Raw genomic sequence first — 22,826 nt, forward strand, 5'->3', positions numbered from 1 at the left:
TAAATGTGCATCAGTATAAGCACAGGCCACAGTCATGATACTCCTTTATGGCTTGCCAGGTCGAGGGAGCAGCATTGGTTTGAACAGGCTGTGGTTGGGGTGATGTCTGTCCCTGATGATACTCCTGGAGGGAGGCAAGGAAGCTAATGTGAGTCACGTGACTGGACACCAGGGACATATTATGTCCAGAAGCGATTATTTTACATTGGTCTCAATCATTCAGAAAAAGTGTTTGTTCATATGCTTGTCCACTCAATGTGTTACACCAGAGTTCCTTCAGCAGTTTTCCACCCAGTGTGACGAATCTGCCGGCTCGAATTGCAGGGTAGAGAAAATTACGTTGGGGACCTTTCCTCGTAAGCTTCCTTGGAGGGAGGTAAAATCACCTAGGATTCTCTGGGCTGCCTGCAGCACTCTCTGCAGAGCTTTGCAGGACAGACAGTACAGTTCACATACCAAGCGGTGGTGCCACTCGTCAGGACAGACCGTACAGTTCACATACCAAGCGGTGGTGCCACTCGTCAGGACAGACCGTACAGTTCACATACCAAGCGGTGGTGCCACTCGTCAGGACAGACCGTACAGTTCACATACCAAGCGGTGGTGCCACTCGTCGGGACAGACCGTACAGTTCACATACCAAGCGGTGGTGCCACTCGTCAGGACAGACAGTACAGTTCACATACCAAGCGGTGGTGACACAGGACAGACAGTACAGTTCACATACCAAGCGGTGGTGACACAGGACAGACAGTACAGTTCACATACCAAGCGGTGGTGCCACTCGTCAGGACGGCAGTAGAGCCGTTGCTGAGTCTTTTTCACCTCTCGTGTCGTGTGTGTGGACCTTTTCGTACTGAGACTGAGGTAGTATCTATATACTGTATGTTTCTGTATGGAACAATAATTGATTGCAGTAGATTGCAGACATACTCTATAGGTTCCTGCTTATATAGTAGGAGGCTAGAGAAATGGTGCAGAAGGATTTTGCACCATTGGATGCTGTGTGTCAACACAGAGACAGGAGACATGTAATACCTTTTATGTGTTAAGAAGGGCCAAGAATGCTAACTGTAATGTTAACTATACATAACACATTTTTTGGACAACTCAAGTGGAGGGTGGAGTACACCACAAATATTCAGTACAGTTCACTAAAATTATTCATTCACCTGTTCGTCCAGTTCTATTTCCTGTGTTGTGGCATCACTCGCAAGTGAATGTCTGTTTACGTTGTTCGTGTCATGTCAAATATTATAATAATAATATGGTTGGATGCCATAATGAGTCTTGTACTGCAGTGCGCTATGCCGTGAAGTTCTCTCAGTCTACTGCAGCTTTAGACACAAAGGTATAGGCCTAACATTCTATTGAGATTCTATTGTCCTGCTCCTGTGATGCACCAGATATATTGCCCCAACTGACCTGGCTGTGTGGTGGAGCCCACCCTTCTTCTAGTATACCATTCTATATTCTACTATGCCTTATTTTTGAGTGGTGCACACCGCTCAAATGACTGGCTGCGTGTGTCCCTATGTCCCCTATGTATGTTTGATGCCATAGTGATGTCACGAGACCTGGGCACAATACATGGGGGCTTTCCCCATGTATGGGGATTTTGAGTGACGAAAATCGCACAATTCTATAGTTAACTGCGACCTTTGGTCGCAATAATAAATAGGAGTTACCTAACGCTGTCATAGACGTCAGGTCTATAGACGCTCACACAGCCTCAGCAGCCTGGATCTCCGGGAAATCAGCCCAATGTGATGTGAAGTTTAAACTGCAAGAAACAATAACAATGTGTGTGGACATGGTTCCTGTGCTGTTGATGTGAATGAATGTGTACGTTGAAAAATGAAGCCCTCTGCCGATGCTGTTTAATGTAAACTGTCATTCACATACTCAGCACAGTGAAGCTTACCTAGTAGCAGGCGGCCCAAATTTGCAATGGAAGCAAACTGTACCGGAGCCAATGAGAACCTTAGCACAGCGCCAAGCCTAGCGATGGACTGCATGTTAAACAGCCTGTGTGTGTGTGTGTGTGTGTGTGTGTGTGTGTGTGTGTGTGTGTGTGTGTGTGTGCCGCACATGCGTGTGCGTGCGCCGCACATGCGCACGTTCGTGTCTGTGCAGTTTACCTCCATATTGCGGTATTGAATCACTGCATTCCTCCACAGTCTATAGAACATCAGATGAACTCTATAGTTGTCTTTGGCCACAGTGAATCATCTTTTACATTCTTCTTGGGTCAGTCAAAGCCTCATTTTCAGACCAACAGGCATTCAGTTCATCATGATGTGATGAACTGTTTAGCAATGAATGTGTTCTGTGTTTGTGAAGCCTCATACAGTATGACCACGCACCGTGCCATGCTGTCTAAACCTCCTACCTCAGAGAACCGTGTGTGTGTGTGTGTGTGTGTGTGTGTGTGTGTGTGTGTGTGTGTGTGTGTGTGTGAGAGACAGACCTTTACTCTTTTCCCTTCTCTCCACAGCCTTGCTGTATAAACCCATTGATCGTGTGACCAGAAGCACCCTGGTCCTTCATGTGAGTACTGTAGACAACATGAACACGTCACATGCACTGTCATAATGTGTCAAGACACAAACGGTACTTTTTTCTTTCTTATATTTTTCTTTATGCGTATGGACAAATAGCCATGACAAATACAGAAAATAATCCAACAGGGCGAAACCAGTGCAACAAACGACTGTTGGTTGCAATAGTACACGTCATCTCATGTGAAAACTGGTGACAGAAGAATCGATATGACCAACGGTGGCTTCAGCTCGCTGTTGCAGCATGATGAGGAAGCTCAAACCACCAAAATGGAGAAATTAGATTATTTCTCTGAAAGAATGTTATCTATTAGCTGTTATGTGAATTAGTTGGTGAATGAAGAGATTACCAATCACTCGGATGCAAATTTAAAAAAATGTACTCACTCATCTTAACAGAGAGGACATCATTTTTCCAGAGACATTATAAGCTACATACTGATTAGGAATTTTGAAAAAATATAGTGCACATTAGACTTATATGACTTAAAATAAGCTTATAAATTGAACAACTGTGGTAATTGCTAGTCACAATCAATGTGCTATGCTGTTACTGTAGAAAAAGAAAAAATCCACAACTATTTCATTTTTTAGGGCTACTTTTTAACTCTTTCTGTGCCGAGCACTAGATGGTGCGCCACAGTTTTCAAGCCGGACGGCCCTATTTTGAAGTGATACCATTCGTAATTTATTCTAATTGTTATTGCAATTTACGATCTGCGTTCGCTTCCCGTGTTCGCGCGTCTTACTAGTAAGCTTATTTTACCCTCATATTGTCATATAAGTCTAATGTGCACCTGCTCAAACACCTTGTGTTGTGTTGCGTTGCACAGGACCTGCTCAAACACCTTGTGTTGCGTTGCACAGGACCTGCTCAAACACCTTGTGTTGTGTTGCGTTGCACAGGACCTGCTTAAACACATTGTGTTGTGTTGTGTTGCGTTGCATAGGACCTGCTCAAACACCTTGTGTTGTGTTGTGTTGCGTTGCACAGGACCTGCTTAAACACATTGTGTTGCGTTGCATAGGACCTGCTCAAACACCTTGTGTTGTGTTGCGTTGTACAGGACCTGCTCAAACACACACCAAAGGACCACCCAGACTTCCCCCTCCTGCAGGACGCTCTAAGGATCTCCCAGAACTTCTTGTCCTCCATCAATGAGGAGATCGACCCTCGCAGGACTGCTGTCACTACGCCCAAGGGAGAGGTGTGTGTGTGTGTGTGTGTGTGTGTGGGTGTGGGTGTGGGGTCCAAATTGTGCATGGATTTTGTGTTTGATATCAAATCTTCTTAGCTGAACAGTTAACATAGACCTTATTAGTATAGACCCTCCTAGCCTGTGAGTTTGGCATTCTTTTCTTAAAAAGCAAAGAATAAATAAATAAACAGCAAAAATTGTAATATTTTACCAGTATTATTTGACACAGGCATGATACAGCCACTGTCAGTTTGTGGCTGTGTGTAGGAGTGACATGTGGTCCTTCTGTGGTAGGCTCGTCAACTGGTGAAGGATGGCTTCCTGGTTGAAGTGTCGGAGGGAACCAGGAAGCTCCGGCACGTTTTCCTCTTCACCGACCTGCTGCTCTGTGCCAAGATGAAGAAGACCGCTGTTGGGTAGGTCCACCCTTATTGTCAACATCCAATTGTATAGTGACAGTTGAGAGAAAATGGCAGAAATGACAGGAGAGAGAGATGGGGAAGGACATGCAGCACTCGAACCCGGGGCATCTAATGGTATGTAACAGGTGCACCCCATCAGCAGAGATTTAGTGTTTCTCTTCTCTGTTCAGTTGAAGCATTTGAGGTTTCCTTGATGTTTCAATAAAGAAAGTGGGGAATGTAATTGATATTTAGCCCGCCGTGTTTGCACTGTGAAAGGAGAGCTGGGGCTGACCCAAAAATATGTCATTAGATAGATTTTTGGGGCCAATCTGAATCAATCTGTTTGGAACTCAAGGCAAAGAGGTTTAGAGGTTTGGTTTGGCGTAATGCCTGATTTAACCTTATTGCTGATGTCATGCAGCAAAAGTATCAGATCTATGAACACATCACAGCAGGATGCATTGTGTGCTTGTAGATCTTTGGCTTTAGGGTTTAGCCAGATTCATACTGTCTAGCTAGCCTGCTTGTAAATTAAAATTAGGCTTTAGGGTTAAAATGGCAAATGACATACATAAACTCACTAAAATGTTGATGTACAAGTAATAATACAGCCGTGTTTGTGAGTAAGTATATACGGTAGTGTGTGACTACGGTATGTTGCATGGCTGTATGGCAGGCCACATACTGTAGATGAAGTATCTCATCTCATTTACAGTATATAGTGTGTGACTACGGTATGTTGCATGGCTGTATGGCAGGCCACATAGATGAAGTATCTCATCTCATTTACAGGAGTGCATCCATTATCATACGTCTGACAGCAGCGTAACCGCTGTTAGCCAGATTGGACCCAGCTGTGATTGGCGGTTGCCATGTGTACATGACAACCCCATGATGGTTGCCATAGCTACCCAATCTGAAAATTAGCATATTATGTGTCTAGGGCGTTATCTCGGTGAGTTCAAGAGCGCATCGGGGGTTAAGCAGTAAACTGTCCAATTAGAGGCAGTAAGGCAGCCGTCCAGCATTATACACGCTTTATTAGGTAACATCCCATTCAATCTAATGCACCACATGTTATAGTTGTCCATTGTAGCTCAGATTATTTATGATCAGTGTCACACATCCAAAAGCTGTATATCAGTTATCGTGTCGGCATCGCACAATATTGTCTAGTAACACAGCAAAATATACTTAACCCATTCTGACCTGAGATCAGATTCATACGAGGTTTCCACTGGACACACACTGGTCTGATTAACCCATTCTGACCCGAGATCAGATTCTAAAAATGTCAGTCGCTCTTCGATTTTTCTAAAATAGCAGACCTACAAGCTCGTAGCGCGCCACTCGGTGGCGCGCTATGAGCTTGTAGATCTGCTATTTTTCAATAGCTAAAGCATAACATGATGCTAACACCAAAATGGGTGCCCGGTCAGAATGGGTTAACTTGATTATGATTCAAGTACAGACTGCGAAGGATTTGACCCATAGGCAAACTGCAATGGATAGAGAGCGGAGCTTACCTGAGAGAGGAGGCGTGGTGGCACTTATCTTTACCAGGACTGCTGTAAGGGCCACATGTCCTTCAGCTTCACTTTACCACCCTCTATTTAATGAGGTCAGGCTCTGTTGGATGGATTAAGCCTCCTCTGGACCTTCCTTACCTCCTCCTCTGTGATAACAATATTGTTTTTGTAATTCATGACAACCAGAAATTTACGCCCCTTTTCCTCTTTAAAATCACAGGTTTTAACCATGATCAGAGACTACATTCTGTCTCTGGGTTAGTCGTGGTGAGGGTCCCACCTCAACACTGAACCATAAACCATTCCACAGTAACCTGAAGTGTCATGGCAGACTCTCCCTTTTATTAGCCAAATTAGCCCACTGATTAATGTATTTGGGTGTCAAAGTGAATGCTAGTGTCAAAAAGAGTGCCATTTGTGTCAACCATGGCATTTTTTTTCTAAGTATATGTTTTAAATAGTTTTCAATGGGATCACAATTATTCAGGAAATGCCAGCAGAGCGACGAGGCGCTGAGCGCCAGTTGTTGGGACCATGTTACCTGTGGAGCAGATTCATAAATAGACATTATACAGTATAAAATGCAGAACAATATACAGTATATATACATACAAATACAGACGGCATGGCATTCTTATTTGAACAGAGGAAGAACGATTTGCAAAAGTACCAATTTACAAATAACTTTTGGCTTATCAGATTGGAGTAATACAAATAATTTTAACATAGATGGGTGAGTTATATAATTAATACTTATATATTTTTGTCTAAAATTCATAATGCTAATATTCTTGCATTCAAACAGAACGTGAACCTCTGGCTTCTTTCCAGCCCAGTAACCTTTGGAATTCTCGTGTTATTCACCCTAAAATCACAAATGGCCTGTCTGTACTTAAACTCTTGTTTGAACTCTACATAAATGCCACATGATGTCATACTATTTAGTTCACTTTGCCAGTTTAGCAAGAACTGATCTTTCAACCTTTGTTCAACAGTTAAACCAGTCAATGTTACATTTATGAGTCAGCCAAAGGTAAGACATACCACAGTATGTCTGTTCTGCATTTTGCTGAGCGTCTTGCATTTTCAGCTGGGGAAAAACACCTTGGTGGATACAGGCCCTGCCTTATTAGTGTAAATACCGTACATGGGCAGAGGTGGCATTCTGTTGATCGGACACTACTTCCATGGCTGTCAGCTGAACTGTAGATCAGTTTTAAGAATTCAGTAGCTTGGCATTCTTTTGTTACTTTGGAAGTGTAAATCCAAACTCATCCAAATTTTTCCAATATAAGAATGTCATTAAGGCTATCATTGTCATTTGCCTTCACTTGTCTATTTATTTCCATGGCTTAATCAAATCAATGAGGCTATAATTAGCCAACAGGTTGGTATCAACACTGAGGTACAATAGGAAAAGTAACGTGTCCATGTAATTAAGTCTTATTTAAACATTTCTCCTCCTTCTCTATCCACCCCCCTCTGTCTGGCCTCCAAGTCGTCATCAGCAGTATGAGTGTAAGTGGTACATCCCACTGGCAGACCTGGCCTTCCAGGTAATGGACGACTCAGACTCCTGCCCCCATATCCAGGTGCTGCCCGAGCACGAAATCGAAGAAATGAAGATCAAGATCTCCGTTATCAAGAGTGACATTCAGAAAGAGAAGGTAACAAATGACACACTCTGTTCCCTTATCTTCAGTCCACCCATGGAACTGAATCCATCTGCTTTTGTTGTTGTTGATTTCTATTTGTTAACATCACCAGAGGTTAGGTTTAACACTGTTGTAACAAAATTGTAATTATTATTAATTTGGAGCTGAAATTGGGAAATTACAACCCCCACTCATAATAATGTCAAAGTCCACTGACTTATGAAAAGAGAAAAGAGAAGGGAACCCGCACACTCGTATGCTCCAAAAGATAACTTTTATTGACGACGTTTCGAGCCAAGGCTCTTCATCTGGTCAAACTCAAGATGTCAGTGATGGAACTAACACTTCATGGTCATTAGATCAAATACTGAAATATCATTTAAAACAGTGTTACACATTTCTCAAATCCACCACAGTAGTGGAGTAAGACAAAAGGACATCATGATTATTAAAGAATCTAAAACAGTGATTCACATAATCAGGTATTATTAATTAATTAGGCAACAATTCAAATATATACAGCATACAATAAAGAAATTACAAAAAGTGGCTGATGGGGACATTGTATTTAGGGTGTAAATCCAAAAGGATTCACGCTGTAACAAAATTCTATATAGATCCCCTCCTCGCCTGGGGCATTTAACATGTTCAATCCCTTGGTATCTGAGAGTGGCCACAGTGTGTTTTGCGGACAGAAAATGAATTGCAACAGGGTTTTAGGATCTTGGTTTCGGATACTGCTTCTATGTTCAGACATGCGTGTCTTTTAAGTCCACTGACTTGACTGTACACTTCTCAGTTAAAGAGTCAAAGTGGCCGTGCTGTGACCTTCTCTACCTCCCGGTCAGTCCAGGTCAGGCCAGAGCACAGGGAACAGCTGTCCGGCACAATGTTTCACGTACTGTATGGGCTATCTTCCAAGGGTGTGCCCCCTTGATCCTTGTTGTCTGCCACACACACAAGCGCACACGCATACACACGCACACACACACACACACACACACACACACACACACACACACACTCACACTCACACTCACACTCACACTCACACACACACACACACACACACACACACACACAATACAAAGCCTCAACCCAGAGGAAGTGTTGATTGAATTTAACAGTGTGTTTAGTGGAAGAGCGATAGCCATCTAATTGTTTTAACAATTATATAAACAGACTTTCCACAAGGGACGCCCATGTTCACCGTACACTTACTGGAACCCTCAGCTGTTGTTTCTCACAGGCAGGGGAAGCTCCAAAACTTTTAGATTGGAAATACTTACTGATCACATGAGTCATTCTGACTGTCGTCATTATATGTACATGTATTATACATGAATGTTTTAGGCCACTGTAACAGCACTGGCCTCAGTGTGTCACATACAGGATTGATTGATTGATTGATTGATTGATTGATTGATTGATTGATTCTTTATTTAAGTGTCATGCTTCCGAAGAAGCCCGGCCCATATGGACTTACTTTTGACAGTTTACATAAACAATTACAATAAACCGACATGACGGTTTGCAAACAATGATCAAGTGAATACCAAACTGACACTCCAGATCCTTATGAGGCAGATTACATAATATACAACATAAAATAAAATACCATAAAATAAAATACAGGAACTTATTTTTATTTGAACTGTATTGTATCTCATTGCTGTCGGGCAGAAAACTATAAATAAATTAATTCCCTACTTTGTCTAGATTTTTTAGAAAAATGCATTTGAATGAAAATGAAAGTGGTTAAGTCTGTCTGTGGGTTTTATGAATAATGAACCAACGACTAAATAATAACTACTGTAGTACCCATTGGAACACATTGGAATAACAGTTTTGGAGATGAAGTCTACACAACAATGACGATAAATATTGCCTTGGTTCAGGGCCACCATGACTATTAGACATTAATATTCCTCAAAATTGGGCTTCAAAGGAGTTCCCCATCATAGAGCACAAACGTTTTTCCATGCAGGGCAGAAGAGAGTGACCATGGCCTTTGGTAACGAGAGACTGAACTGATTGTGTGCCAGGCCCTGACTCATACTGTAGCTTCCTGGCCAGGGCTAGGAGGGTGTGTGTGTATTTGTTTTGCCATCAATACACACACAAGTTCAAATTCTTGTATTCTTCAACAAGCACAGACTTTTCTGGCTAATAACTAACTACCACAGCTAATCGATTGTGATTGCTATGTCGACCCCCCACCAATGAATCGACTGGACACCATCTCCTAATTCCAGTTATAGCACTATTTGAATTCAATATCAATGTCACACATGTACCATTTCTCCAAAGACCTGCCAAGAACCTTGTGTGTGTGTGTGTGTGTGTGTGTGTGTGTGTGTGTGTGTGTGTGTGTGTGTGTGTGTGTGTGTGTGTGTGTGTGTGTGTGTGTGTGTGTGTGTGTGCGTGTGCGTGTGCGTGTGCATGCATTTAGAAAGCACCAAAGGGCCAAAGTCGCATTGAGCGTCTGAGAAAGAAGATGAACGAGCAGGAGTCATGGCTGTTACTGCACTCTCCAAATATCCCCTTCCGCATCCTCAACAAACATGGCAAGGTAAACTCCTGCTGATGTGCTAGTCTACCACCAGAGGGAGCCACTTGCTTGCATAAAGGACCCTGGTCATCTATAGGGGACTTTTAACTTTGTAATACTGGCATTTCAAAATCTTACTTAATCTTTGTAATACTGGCATTTCAAAATCTAAATCCAATCATAGTTTTAAATCTTTGAAGAAAGATGTGTGCCACATTTTCACACAAAAAAGAATAGCAGACCTACAAGTTCATAGGGCAGCACCCGGTGTCACGCTATGAGCTTGTAGCTAAAGCATAACATAATGCTTAAAACACCAAAAGGGGTTCCCGCCCTACTACTGTACTACTGTTCTATCGTTGATATTCACTCTTTGCTATTATTTACTGTATGAATGCATAGCATATAGTTTAACCATTTTAATCCTGTTCTGTCTGTGTTGTTGTGCCTCCAGAGCTATCTGTTCCTGCTCTCCTCAGACTATGAAAGGTCTGAGTGGAGGGAGAGTATTCAGAAACTACAGAGGAAAGGTACAGTACAGCCTGCAACAATGACCCCCCCCCCCCCACACACACACACACACACACACACACACACACACACGATACTGCAATATAAATGCAGTAAGTTTACCAGTGTGTGTGTGTGTGTGTGTGTGTGTGTGTGTGTGTGTGTGTGTGTGTGTGTGTGTGTGTGTGTGTGTGTGTGTGTGTGTGTGTGTGTGCGTGTGTGTGTGTGTGCGCGCGTGTTCATCAGATCTCCAGGTTTGTGTTCTAAGCTCTGTGGAACTCCAGGTGCTCACCAGTTCCTGCTTCAAACTCCGAACTGTACATAATATTCCTGTCACCAGTAATAAGGATGGTAAGAGACACACACACACACACACACACACACACACACACACACACACACACAGTCAGTCAGTCTCAATCTCCTCTCCCATCTCTCATTTTGAGTAGTAATCCGGCCCCCACCTATCCCTCTCTTCTCTCTTTCCGTTTTATTTTAAGAAAGAAAGAAAGACGTTTTGTATCAAAGAATTTAGGTTAAAATGTGTTTCTCATCTGAGCTTTAGTCCGTCTATGCAACATGTGCATGTGGACTGCAGCCTGCCAGCCTCAGCCTGGTCCAAGCTCTCAGTTCTGCCTACATGTTTGTTTTCACTCCAGAGCTCCACACTTCACTAGTTTGGGAATCTGGTGACATTAAAGCCATCTGTTTGACCCACTCTGATCCCTGTAAGATACACTGAAGGAGCGGAAATGGCACACAACTCTTGTGTTTATGCATAGACCCAGACTCACATACTGTAGACACACATGCACACACACAAATTATTTTCTCACATCATGGAAAAGTTACAATATAGTCTTTCTTTGTTTGATAGTTTGTATGCCGCTGTAGTGCTCATGTAATTTAAACATTATTTCCCGGGACAGAGCCTTTCTCTGAATTATTTGTTGAAGTAATGGATTAATAGGTTTAGTGATGTATATCATGTAATTAGACTATTTTCCCATAAAGGTTGTCCTGCTCCTTGCATCCTGATGAACATTAATATAATGTGCACAGTAAATTTCAATTACAAACCAGCCATTAGTTTTAGATATGAATTAGGGTGTCAACTGTCAACAGATACCGACTAGCTAGTGTTTGTTTCATTAGCATTACTACATGCTAACAAGTTTACAGTGGACATGAATTAGTACCTGTAGTGCCAACTATTTGACTGGCACCTCATTAAACTATTTCGTTTTTTTGTTGCTTTTCACTAGTAGAGTTGAATATCCTGTATTTATTGGACTAGATAACAATAATGTTGAGGTTAGCCACTATTTGGACAACTCTTCCAGACCACACACTGAGCTCTGAATGAAGGATTGAAGTCATGGTCAGAATGCTCGACCCCCCCCCCCTCTATCTCTCTCTCTCCCTCCTTTAACATTTCAGTCTGTATGGCTGTTTGTCATGTCTATTTCCCTCTGTCTCATATCTCATACACTCAGTAGATAGTAATATAGATGGAAGTGTAATAGTGTATGGTAGAGTCAATGCTCTGTCTATAGTTTGCTCAGATAGTCCATTTTCTGTACCATTACAGGACACACTTGAATTAGTAGTCAAGCTGAATCTGTTATCATTTTATCATGTTAAACCAGTGGTTCTAAGTGATTGAGTCAGTTGCTCTAACTGTGTTGTATTCCTGTGTGTTCCAGATGAGGAGACTCCCGGTCTCTATGGCTTTCTGCATGTGATCGTCCGTTCTGCCGAAGGCTTCAAGGAATCAGCCAGTAAGTCTTAATCAGTCAGGAATAACGTAATACATGCATGCACACACGCACTCACTCACTTGCTTGCTCGCCCACTCATAGGACCACTGTACATCCACACCATTACACAAAGCTTCTGTGCATAATGTGTGTGTGTGTGTGTGTGTGTGTGTGTGTGTGTGTGTGTGTGGGGGGGGGGTGGGGGGTGCGCGCACGCATGCTCACGTGTGCGTGTGGACATGCCAATATGCACATAACAGTTCACATGACTCAGTAAGCCATTACGGTCTGGTCATGCAATTTCCCTCGCACCGTGAGGACGATGAGATGGATGGGTGGAGGCATAGTATAAAAGAGAGAGGACAAATTGGAGAAATCAAGGAGCAGAGAGGTTTGATGTTTCCTCACATTATCACATTATGATTATGCCCCAACACAGACCTGACACAGAGATAGGGAATCATGTGTGCATGAGTGTAGTTGTAAGTGTACGTGTGTTAGTGTGGAAGAGAGAGCCAGTAAGGCATACGCTCTCAGAGAAGGTTCAGAAACAACAGAAAATGCCCCCCCCCCTCTCTCTCTCACTCACTCACTCACTCACTCACTCACTTACACTCTCTCACGCGCGCGCGCGCACACACACACACACACACACACACACACACACACACACACACACACTACTACTACCACCAGTAAGACACCTTGAGGGCGAGGTTGAGGTTGCATGCTCGCATCAATCTGCCTTGGTGACGGCAGACTCCTGGGCGAGTGCTGGCGCTTTGGCATGGGCGGTCAGATCAACATATGGAATGAATTCTGTACTGGCCATATATGGAGCGTGTTTTGAGTGTACAGGGTTTGATTAGGTCAGATCAACATATGGAATGTCAGAATAAGAAGGACGGGTGGGGTAGGATCAACATATGGAATGTCAGAACAGGTCAGGCTCCATATATGGAGATCTAAGGGTTTGAGGTTTGAGGTCAGATGTAGAGTTGCTGGCTGGCTCCATATATGCAGATCTAGGTGATGATCCAGTCTTCTCCATGTATGGTTATCCAGGGTTAGATGAGGTCAGTGTCGTGATCTTCATATATGGAGATGGCCATATGGTGGCGTCACTGGTGTGACCTTTTCACGAGGCGTGATGTCACAAGACGTGACCATATATGGAGACGTGATGTCACAGGGCGTAGCCATATATGGCAGGTTAATTATATGGCAGGTTTCCATAGTAAATGCGACCTATGGTCGCAACTACACAACAGAGCCATTGTGTATGTGCATACACATATAACGGTATGCGTTAACAGAGAACATGATGCCTGGCTGACTATCCAGAAGCAGGCTCTGATATGTCAGTTCCATACAGCTGACACTCCATTGCAACTCTCACTAGAGTTGCACACAAGCACCACTTCAAATATCAAAGTGAAGAAAAAATAAAAAATAAAGAGTGAAATATGATTTTCTGAGTTACCATGACAACGGAAAAAGTAGTATATGTGAAAGCTGGCCAGCTAGAATGTCATGGGTAATGGATTGGAAAACTATCCTCTCTGAAAGCATGTTTGATCTTCTGCACGCACAGAGAGCTTGAAGGTTAAAAGAAAATTCTTAAGAACTGTGTGTGTGTGTGTGTGTGTGTGTGTGTGTGTGTGTGTGTGTGTGTGTGTGTGTGTGTGTGTGTGTGTGTGTGTGTGTGTGCACATGCTCGCGTGCATGCATTATGTGTGAAGTGTGCATAAGGGGGTGTTGAGGTGGTTTCCCTTGATCCAATTTGAAGCGAGTTTGAACCAGAGGTCCGTTCAATTTTTACTCACGCCCCATATATGGTCATGCCGTGACATGATTTCATAAATATTAAGCCCATATATGGAGATCCCTGATGTCATCAATATTTGCCAGCAACTCCACATCTCACCTCAAACCCTTAGATCTCCATATATGGAGTTGACCTGTTCTGACATTCCATTTGTTGATCCTTCCCCATCCATCCTTCCTCTTCGATGTCTCCCTTTTGACTGATACCTGTCCATTTAAAGTAAACTCTAGACGGGCCTGCCCCAAAGTTATTAGTGCAGCCACGCCCAGCAGCCAGCGAAAACAGAGTTCTCAACGTGCCCGGAAATTAAAACCCGGCCCTACCTGGGCCCTCATCACCCTGTACACTCAAGACACTGCCCCTGTTCTGAAATTCCATATGTTGATCTGACCTCATAAAAACCTCAAGACACGCTCCATATATGGCCAGTACAGAATTCATTCCATATGTTGATCTGACCCCCATTCCAAAGCGCCAACGCTCGCCCAGCAAAGTCTGCTGTCACCCAGGCGGATATGTTGATCTGACCCCCATTCCAAAGCACCAACGCTCGCCCAACAGTCTGCTGTCACCCAGGCGGATATGTTGATCTGACCCCCATTCCAAAGTCTGCTGTCACCCAGGCGGATATGTTGATCTGACCCCCATTCCAAAGAGCCAGTTCTCGCCCAGCACTAGATAGACTTTCACTGTATTTATGTCTCCTCTTATACAGTAATCTTCTGCACTGTTGCATAATAGTGGCTGTGTGCGCTCAATTCATGCATATGGAAATTAGTCGTGTCTTAGGATGTAAATTTATGACTAGAAATAACTCATTACTCGTGTAATGGCTCAGACATGTTAGTAGTTGCTAATAGCCTGTTTCCAATAATTGTATATGAATGTATAATGCTTGTCCTATTCACTGTGTGAGTAATTTAGATCACATACATCTTTCTAGCAATAGGAAAGGACTTTAATTCTGCCCAGAATGTGCAAAACAATGTAGTTGAACTGGGTCACAGAGGATCAAGCATGTAGCGTAGCATGTCCCAAAAAGAATGGAACACAGGAAAATATGGGCCAAAAGAGCTGTGCTAAACATTGAAGTTCATCCATGCATGTGCGTAGTGCAATCTATACTGTTTTTCTACACTGGATTCCAGTGATGCATTTTGATTACCCTCACCGCTTATGAGCCTGGAAACGATACATTGCAGAGTGAGGGAACAAAGATGTTGGAATGCCTGGTTGCTACAATGTGGCAAACGGAGAGGAAAAAGATGTTTCCAGTGAAAGCAACCACTCTGGACTGCCTTCAGCTGAATCACCTAAAATTACCAGGCAGCAACAGCCACAAGGAAATAATATATAACACGTGACATACAGTACAAATGATAGGCCACAATACTACAATCTACACTAGTATTAGTGTTATTGGAACAAAGACATTTTAATGAAAAAAGCGGAGATCCGGGCACACTTAGTAGTTAAAAAGGAGGAAAACTTTATTAAACAGACATGTTTCGACCTATACCGGTGCAGCCCTGATGAAGACCGGTATAGGTCACAAGCCACAAATAGCCCTCTACAAGCTAACTAGATCTGCTCTTTCGGCCTACGGTGAAGTATATATTAATTGTTAGAGGGAAGATTCTATTTTTACAAAGAATTCCAAATGAAACAAAATTTTGCATAGATATAATCTTCAGAATTTCATCAGCAATGCATAGTAGAATCAAATCCAGTCTTTGTCTACATTACATTCCCAGCAAATATTTGCCCTCTTTATCATGGTGTTATCATTCCACATCAAATGAGATGGTATGTACAGAATGATAACAGCACTACTGTATGTACTGTAGTAACAATGAGTCTAGGCCTAATACAAATTATCTCACAGGTGAAACAAGGACAGTAGTCCACATAAGGAAAGTAGTCTGCAAAGGTAAAGTAGGTTGACTAAGGAACACAATCCACATTCCATTTAATTTGTAGATCGGATCCCTATTAATTTAATCATCAAAATTCTTATAAACTGAGCCTGTGGTGACCTGACAATTAGATGACATCCTCCATTCCAATCGCAATGAAAACTCTTAGTAGTTTGTCCTATTTCTTAAGGCCCTTGGCGCCACTTCTAGGACACAGAAAGAGCTCTCTAAATATGTTCTATTTTGGCCCTCGTTTAATTTTTAATTTAAACCTAGGCACACAAACCCAGATCACATTAGATGGAAAGAAATCCCAGTGAAACCGTAATGCCTGATTTATACTTGGTTCTGCGTCGTGTTGTGACCAAACACCACAGATGTAGTATTAGTATCCTATTGGTGGAGGCACCCAGGTCTGTGTCTGTGTATAATACATACACGCACTTCCTATTTTCTCCACGTTTGCCTGTATTTCCTCCCCTGTTTCCTGTATGATACAATGCACAAGCTGTGTGAGACTGTTCTGTTAAATATGAACTGTAACAGATTCTGACAGTTTGATAAGGAATCTTTAGCTCTTGCTTGTTCCCTCAATATTGATGCTCTGGCTTGTAGCAGAACTGCATAATAATTGCTCTGCCATGACTAAAAGATATGGCAAAATGAGTGACAAAGTGAATTTAATGTTGTTTAAAGTCATTTCATGCAATGACATCTGACTTTTCTGTTTGGATGTATGGACTGTCAAGGCCAGAAAGTAGTTTTTTGACACTCTGTAGGCGTTCCCGCATAACTTCCTGGTATGATGATGATGTCACGCGCATACCCTCTATTGTGCTGATGAAGACGAGTTGGCGTCTGTGTCATACACAAATGTTTGCTCTGGGCAGCTGTATACCTCAGCTGTGTGTGTGTGTGTGTGTGTGTGTGTGTGTGTGTGTGTGTGTGTGTGTGTGTGTGTGTGTGTGTGTGTGTGTGTGTGTGTGTGTGTGTGTGTGTGTGTGTGTGTGTGTGTGTGTGTGTGTGTGTGTGTGTGTGTGTGTGTGTGTGTGTGTGTGTGTGTGTGTGTGTGTGTGTGTGTGTGTGTGTGTGTGTGTGTGCGCGCGCGCGTGAGTTCCATGCATGTCCTCCACTCTGGTGTGTCTCAGTGAAAGGTCAAGCTGTATGACCATCTATCATGCTGTCAGATTTGGGTAATCTGAGGGACAAGAGCCTGTGCAGGCATGGTCTACGAATTGTAATGAGTATGACCAGTAGAATGCCACACAGCAGCATTTAACCGCTTTCACCCGGCTGTCCCTATTTTGGGCATGTCATTATAGGCAGATCTACAATCTCACAATGTGCCACGATGCGACACGGTGTGAGCTTGTAGATCAAAATTGCAAGTGCTGAGTCACATGTGTTTTTATTTAAAAAACACATGGTATCAATACTTAAACATTTCTTCATGACATTCATTAAAACAGTTTCATTCATTAAAACAGTTCATGAAATGTGTGGAAAGTGGAGACTGTGCAGACAAGCAGAAGTATATCCAAATTATGTTATTTAATTTAATTGTATGAGCCTACAGCGCTTAAAAGAAGAAAGGAAAAGAAAAAAAACAATCAAATTGATTGTTTTTACGTGTTGGTTGGAAAACCAACGAAGGCTGATGTTGACAACACATCCCAAGGGAAGCTGAAATTGCTGTTTGACTGCTTTCAATCTTAAATGGAGGCCCACAGTGGAGCCCCACAGCACTAAATTGGTGAAGAGGAAATATTGCTTTAAGTCTCAGATATTGATCCAATTTTCTCAATGCCCGAGTGTCACCTTGACGTGTATCTGTTGGACAGGATTTGTCAATTTCATTATGATAACTAGTTGCCTGTCTGGGTATGTTATTCTGTAACCCTGTTTGAAGGTCACATCTATCTCCTTATGTTCTTTCTTACAGACCTATACTGTACCCTGGAGGTGGACTCCTATGGATACTTTGTCAGCAAGGCCAAGACCCGTGTTTTCAGAGATACCACAGAACCACATTGGAATGAGGTCAGCTAACAAGAAATCTCTGTGTCCAAGTTCTAACTCCCCATCCAATGGCAAACAAATGTTTTACATTTCTTCCTCCGATGTAATTCAACAGGAGTTTGAGATTGAGCTGGAGGGCTCCCAGTGCCTGCGGATACTGTGCTATGAGAAGTGCTATGACAAGTCAAAGCTCAACACGGGTGACGACAATGAGATCGTGGACAAGATCATGGGCAAAGGGCAGGTCCAGGTAAGGACAAGAGACCACACCCTCACCTAGTGTTGCCTGGATCATAGGCACCATCGCACAAACACCACATCCAAGCCCGGTCCAATTACAATTCAGCCATTTAGCAGACGCCCTTATCCAGAGCGACTTAGAAGTGCGGTCCGCCGTACTAGAGATCAGATCAGTAGTGTGGCCCAATGATTGCTTCGAGGTCTCAGGCATTTCAGGCATTTTCAATGCAAAAATCTGTTCCACTAAATTGACACACTTTGTAGTAGCGTTGTTTTTTAATTAAGAAGAGAAAAAAGGTCCCTATTATTATTATATTTGGTTTTACGTATATAGGAGAAATATACATACATACATTTTTTTCTTTTTCTTCAAGTCCTTTTTGTTTTACTTTACTGTCCCCCAACCAGTTGAACTCCATATTATGAATCTGGGTCAAGGTGCCTTGATGCCTTTTATTTATTTTATTTTAGTACTTAAAATGCACTTGTACAGTATACCTTGTTTCTTAACAAACTCTTTGAAGAGTCAATTTTCTCACTCATATAACTTTGAGAGTTTTTAACTAGAGTTAAATGAACACTGGAGATTTTACACGCAGGCACTTACGCACGCACGCACGCACGCACTCCCAGGGACCTTTGGCTTTTTGAGGGAGCTGCATCATGGCTCTGTGTCGCCTGGGAGGAATGTTTATTTTCTCTAACATAATACATTCAGAGACATGTCACTTCGGAGACATGAGTCATGGTTACATCATTGTCACAGTGCCTATAGACTATTAGAGACACACAGTTCATCTGGCGACTTTAAGGGCAAACTGTCTATTTTGGTATTCAGTACTGTTTGAATTGAATCTGGTCTTACCTAATGTCTGTTAAAGGTATTAAATGTTTCTAATCAGCCTCATGGTGGTGCTGTAACAGGTCGCAACAACCCCCTGGGTGGGCAGCCTGGCCTGGCGGGGATCTGCACTCGGAGGAGTGCACTTTTCTAGTGTTTGACCTCATTTCAGTCTGACTCTGCCAGTTCTCTCTTCCCTTCTATATCTCAAACACCATACACCATATAGCAATAATATGTCAAAGTTTTAATGACCTTTTTTAATTTTAAATGTTTTGGTATTCAGACAGCCAGCAATGGGTGAAACGCTCCCAAAAGAAATTAGTCTCTGTGACAAATCTAGGGGCCGCAATCTGCAGATTGCTTATAGCAGCTTTAAGTGACTAAAAGGTCACTTCTTATGGTACCAATTAAATTAAGTTCTGCTCTACAGACCACCTCTCAGCACTTCTCTTTGTCTCATTCTGAGTGTATTTTCCTGTCACTGTTGTGTGTCTGTGTAAATAGGATACGGTAAGATAAGTGCATGGGCAGAAAGAGAACGAACTGTTCCTCATAAGTTCAAGTTGCCTGCAATGGGCCAAGACATTGCCTGTGCTCCTCCTTCAGACGCTAGTGCCAGTCAGAGAGAATGTCTGCTGCTGGTCCCACTGGTTGCTGCTGCTGGGAACCTCCACTCCCAGCCAACAGCCACGTCCACAGGCTACAGCCAAGAACAAATACAGTACATGCACCACATGTCACACAGAGAGAAGGGTAGAAATTAACCACTTTAAACATGCATGGCATCGCTGATCTGAGGCAAAATGAAAATAGCTGATCTACAATCCAATACTTTTGGAGCTATGACTCATCAGCATGAGAGAGGATAAAAAAATAACCTAATGATAGGATATTGATATTCATGTGATGTTATCAGCTAATGAATGGGGAAGATACAACTGACATCAAAGAGAATCAGTTAGTATCCCTTAGGCGATGATGGTAGAATCATCCACAAACTCCGTGAACCAAGTACTACCAAATCTTCACAATTCAGATACAGCCTGTCTGGTACTTGTCTGTTGACTGTTAATATAGATAAGGTCAACAAATCTGTTAGCAGTTAACCCCAAGGTCGAGGCTTCACTAAAGGCCTGCTGAATATACTGCAGCTTTGCAGACAAAACTGGCAAGGCTCTGTTTCTAATTCCACATATGTTTTAGGAACATCATGATGACATTGCTGTGTCAAAAAAGAAGGGCAATACTTCACGTGCCGAGGATGTGGGCGAGTGAAGGAACCTGAATGTTTCTGAGTTGTTCAGAGGGCCATAAGTCCGTGCTCCTCCAGAGCGCATACCTAAAGACTAATTCGCAGCCCCGGTTGTTTTCTTTTCTTGGTCAAGCTGCGTTTTGGAAGGAGCCAGGGATGTTTTGCTTTGCTCTCTGGAGGCCATGTGATTTATTTAGCGAGCCTGCAGAATACTGGCTGACCGTAAATAGGCATATCAGCCTGAAAGGGCCTCATCGCCCACTACTGTTCCTCCACATCGCTCTGATGAGAAAGTCAATATCACCGGTGACAACCAGCCAGCATGACATGGGAGGCGTTATGGTTTGGGCTACATGTTTCATAGATGTTTCATGTTGACAGCGGGTTGAAGGCTCTTAGGGTTTTTTCCAGATGTCCTAGTCTACAAATGATTTGTCTTTTATGTACTGTACACTGCTAATAATCCTGTATGTACTGTATAGAGGTTTACTGTAAATAGGAACTACTGTATTAATAGGAACTAAGGATTTATCATTCATCTATATTTATGGTGATGGGAAAAACTTTAATTTCCAAATGGAAGCTCTCAGTAGTACTGCTTCATGATTCGTGAGTTGGTCTGCTGGTATTTGTTTTTATGGATCTCAGTTTCAAACTCTCACACGCAGTATAGTGACATGGCATTGATTGAGTTTCTTGTCCACAAGGGAAAAGGCCACTATTTATTTCCTGTCCTTTAGCATATCCCTGAGGAGATAACCTCTGACCTTCAGGATCACTTCGCTAATCTTCCATTAAATGGCAACAAGATATTGGTTAAACTCCCTCCTGCCTCTCAAAACCAGAAACGCACATGAATTCTCAATTAGCTAGGGCAGGCATGGCAGGCTGTTTTGAAACCTGATTCCTGCAAGGTTGCAAGTTTGTTTGTATTTACTCCACTTACAATCGTTTCCTCAAGCTGGTATTATGCCTTGCTCGATGGTGCTCCCTAATGATCATCTTGTGGTTAAATAAACTTGCAATTAGTGACTTATTATTGACAGCCATTATCAAAATGTATTTCTGACAACCATGAGAGCCAGCACTCAAAAGCTTCCAAATCTTTCCATAGACTGAATGGTAGTTTAAGTTATTCATACTTTTTTTGCTTCACATTGCTAAATGTCTTTATTTGCGTAAAATCAGTTTTAAGTGTGCTTTTTGAACACAATTAGAATAGTAATTCAATTTCTGACTATACCTGGATCATCTTCAGTGATGCTACCAAGAACACAATGTCCTACCTAGACTCACTGTGAGTTTAAAAAAAGAATATGCAACACTTTATATTGCCTTTACAAGCCTTGCTTGCTTTTTTGTGATGCAGAAATGCCTCATATCAGCAATCACCAAGCAGTGCTTTCATCTAGTGACCACCATCACCCAGCACCCCCCTTAGGCTTGCTGCCTTCACGCCCTCTTCTGGTTTATCTGAGAGAATGCTGTGTTGTCTTTCCTACACCCATCAGCGTCCTGCATACCTCCCAGTCCTTCGCTTCCGCTTCTCTTCCATGGAAGACTGAAGATTGGAGATTATACACTGAGAAAATGACAGGAGTTGCTTTTTGAGTGGTGCTAACCACATTGCTTTCCTATAGAAAGCAATGTGTGTCCCTATGTTCCTACGTGTATGTGTCCGTCCAAGCACGGAAATAGCGTTTGTTGACCACCAAGTGTCACTGTTGCGCAGCCTAACACACACACACACACACACACACACACACACACACATTTTAGCTGTCCATCGTGTCCGATGATGACGCTTGCTTCGGGTCGGTCGTTGTTGCTGCTTACTTGGTGTGGCTGTCGGGAGAAGGAGGAGAGCCAGTACAGTACAGTACAGTACAGTACAGTACAGTACAGTACAGTACAGTACAGTACAGTACAGTACAGTACAGTACAGTACAGTACAGTACCACTCAGTTCAGACCGGTCTGATTCTTTTTCTGCAATCTCGGTTAGGTAACACATGCCTGCTGAGACCACAAATAGCCATCGCTTTGCCCCATGGCTGAGAGCAGTCATGACCTGGCTGGCTTCCATGCACGTTTAATAGCCCAGCATCACAGGGCTAGGCTCTGCATGCTCTGTATTCTGTGCAGTGTTATTTCTCTCGTGCTGTGTGTCCGTTGAGGAGGCACTGTGTTCTCTACAGGAGGAGCATTTTGTCCTGCACTGTGTTGCTCTGCTGTCCAGAGACTCTCAAATAGTTACTTCAGTGTTCTACTCATAGTAATCCGATGTTGTAATTTGTACATGATGTCCCCCAGCAAAGGCACAGAACCTCGACCTCCTGAACCCAACCCAACCCACATAGAAGTTCCTTCCCTGGTCGCATCCTCCCCCTGCTCCACCACGCTGGGGGTTGTTTTTATTGGTCTGTATTACAAGAGCAAGCTCTGCGTTATTGGGCCTCGATAAGCAGTAACCTGATCTATTTGAACCGCTGCCCAGAGACAATGGGAGCCAGAGAGCTGAGGCATTAAGAGAGAAGAGGGTAAAAAAATGTTTGTGGG

The 22,826-nt window shown here is 42.8% G+C and overlaps 1 protein-coding gene across 2 annotated transcripts in view; it reads left to right on the forward strand.

Moving 5' to 3' along the window:
• Positions 1 to 22,826, forward strand: part of abr (ABR activator of RhoGEF and GTPase) — a 116,159-nt gene that overhangs the window by 57,609 nt on the left and 35,724 nt on the right. For both annotated transcript variants that reach the window (XM_080779405.1, XM_080779406.1), the window contains 10 exons: positions 2,498 to 2,550; positions 3,629 to 3,769; positions 4,055 to 4,176; positions 7,192 to 7,360; positions 9,801 to 9,920; positions 10,354 to 10,429; positions 10,656 to 10,760; positions 12,116 to 12,190; positions 17,856 to 17,953; positions 18,048 to 18,182. In XM_080779405.1, coding sequence (XP_080635531.1) covers positions 2,498 to 2,550; positions 3,629 to 3,769; positions 4,055 to 4,176; positions 7,192 to 7,360; positions 9,801 to 9,920; positions 10,354 to 10,429; positions 10,656 to 10,760; positions 12,116 to 12,190; positions 17,856 to 17,953; positions 18,048 to 18,182 — 1,094 coding nt within the window. The remainder of the gene's footprint in view (positions 1 to 2,497; positions 2,551 to 3,628; positions 3,770 to 4,054; positions 4,177 to 7,191; positions 7,361 to 9,800; positions 9,921 to 10,353; positions 10,430 to 10,655; positions 10,761 to 12,115; positions 12,191 to 17,855; positions 17,954 to 18,047; positions 18,183 to 22,826) is intronic.

Source organism: Protomyctophum bolini (genome assembly GCF_963924005.1).
Source record: "Protomyctophum bolini genome assembly, chromosome: 13".
NCBI classification, from domain to species: domain Eukaryota; kingdom Metazoa; phylum Chordata; class Actinopteri; order Myctophiformes; family Myctophidae; genus Protomyctophum; species Protomyctophum bolini.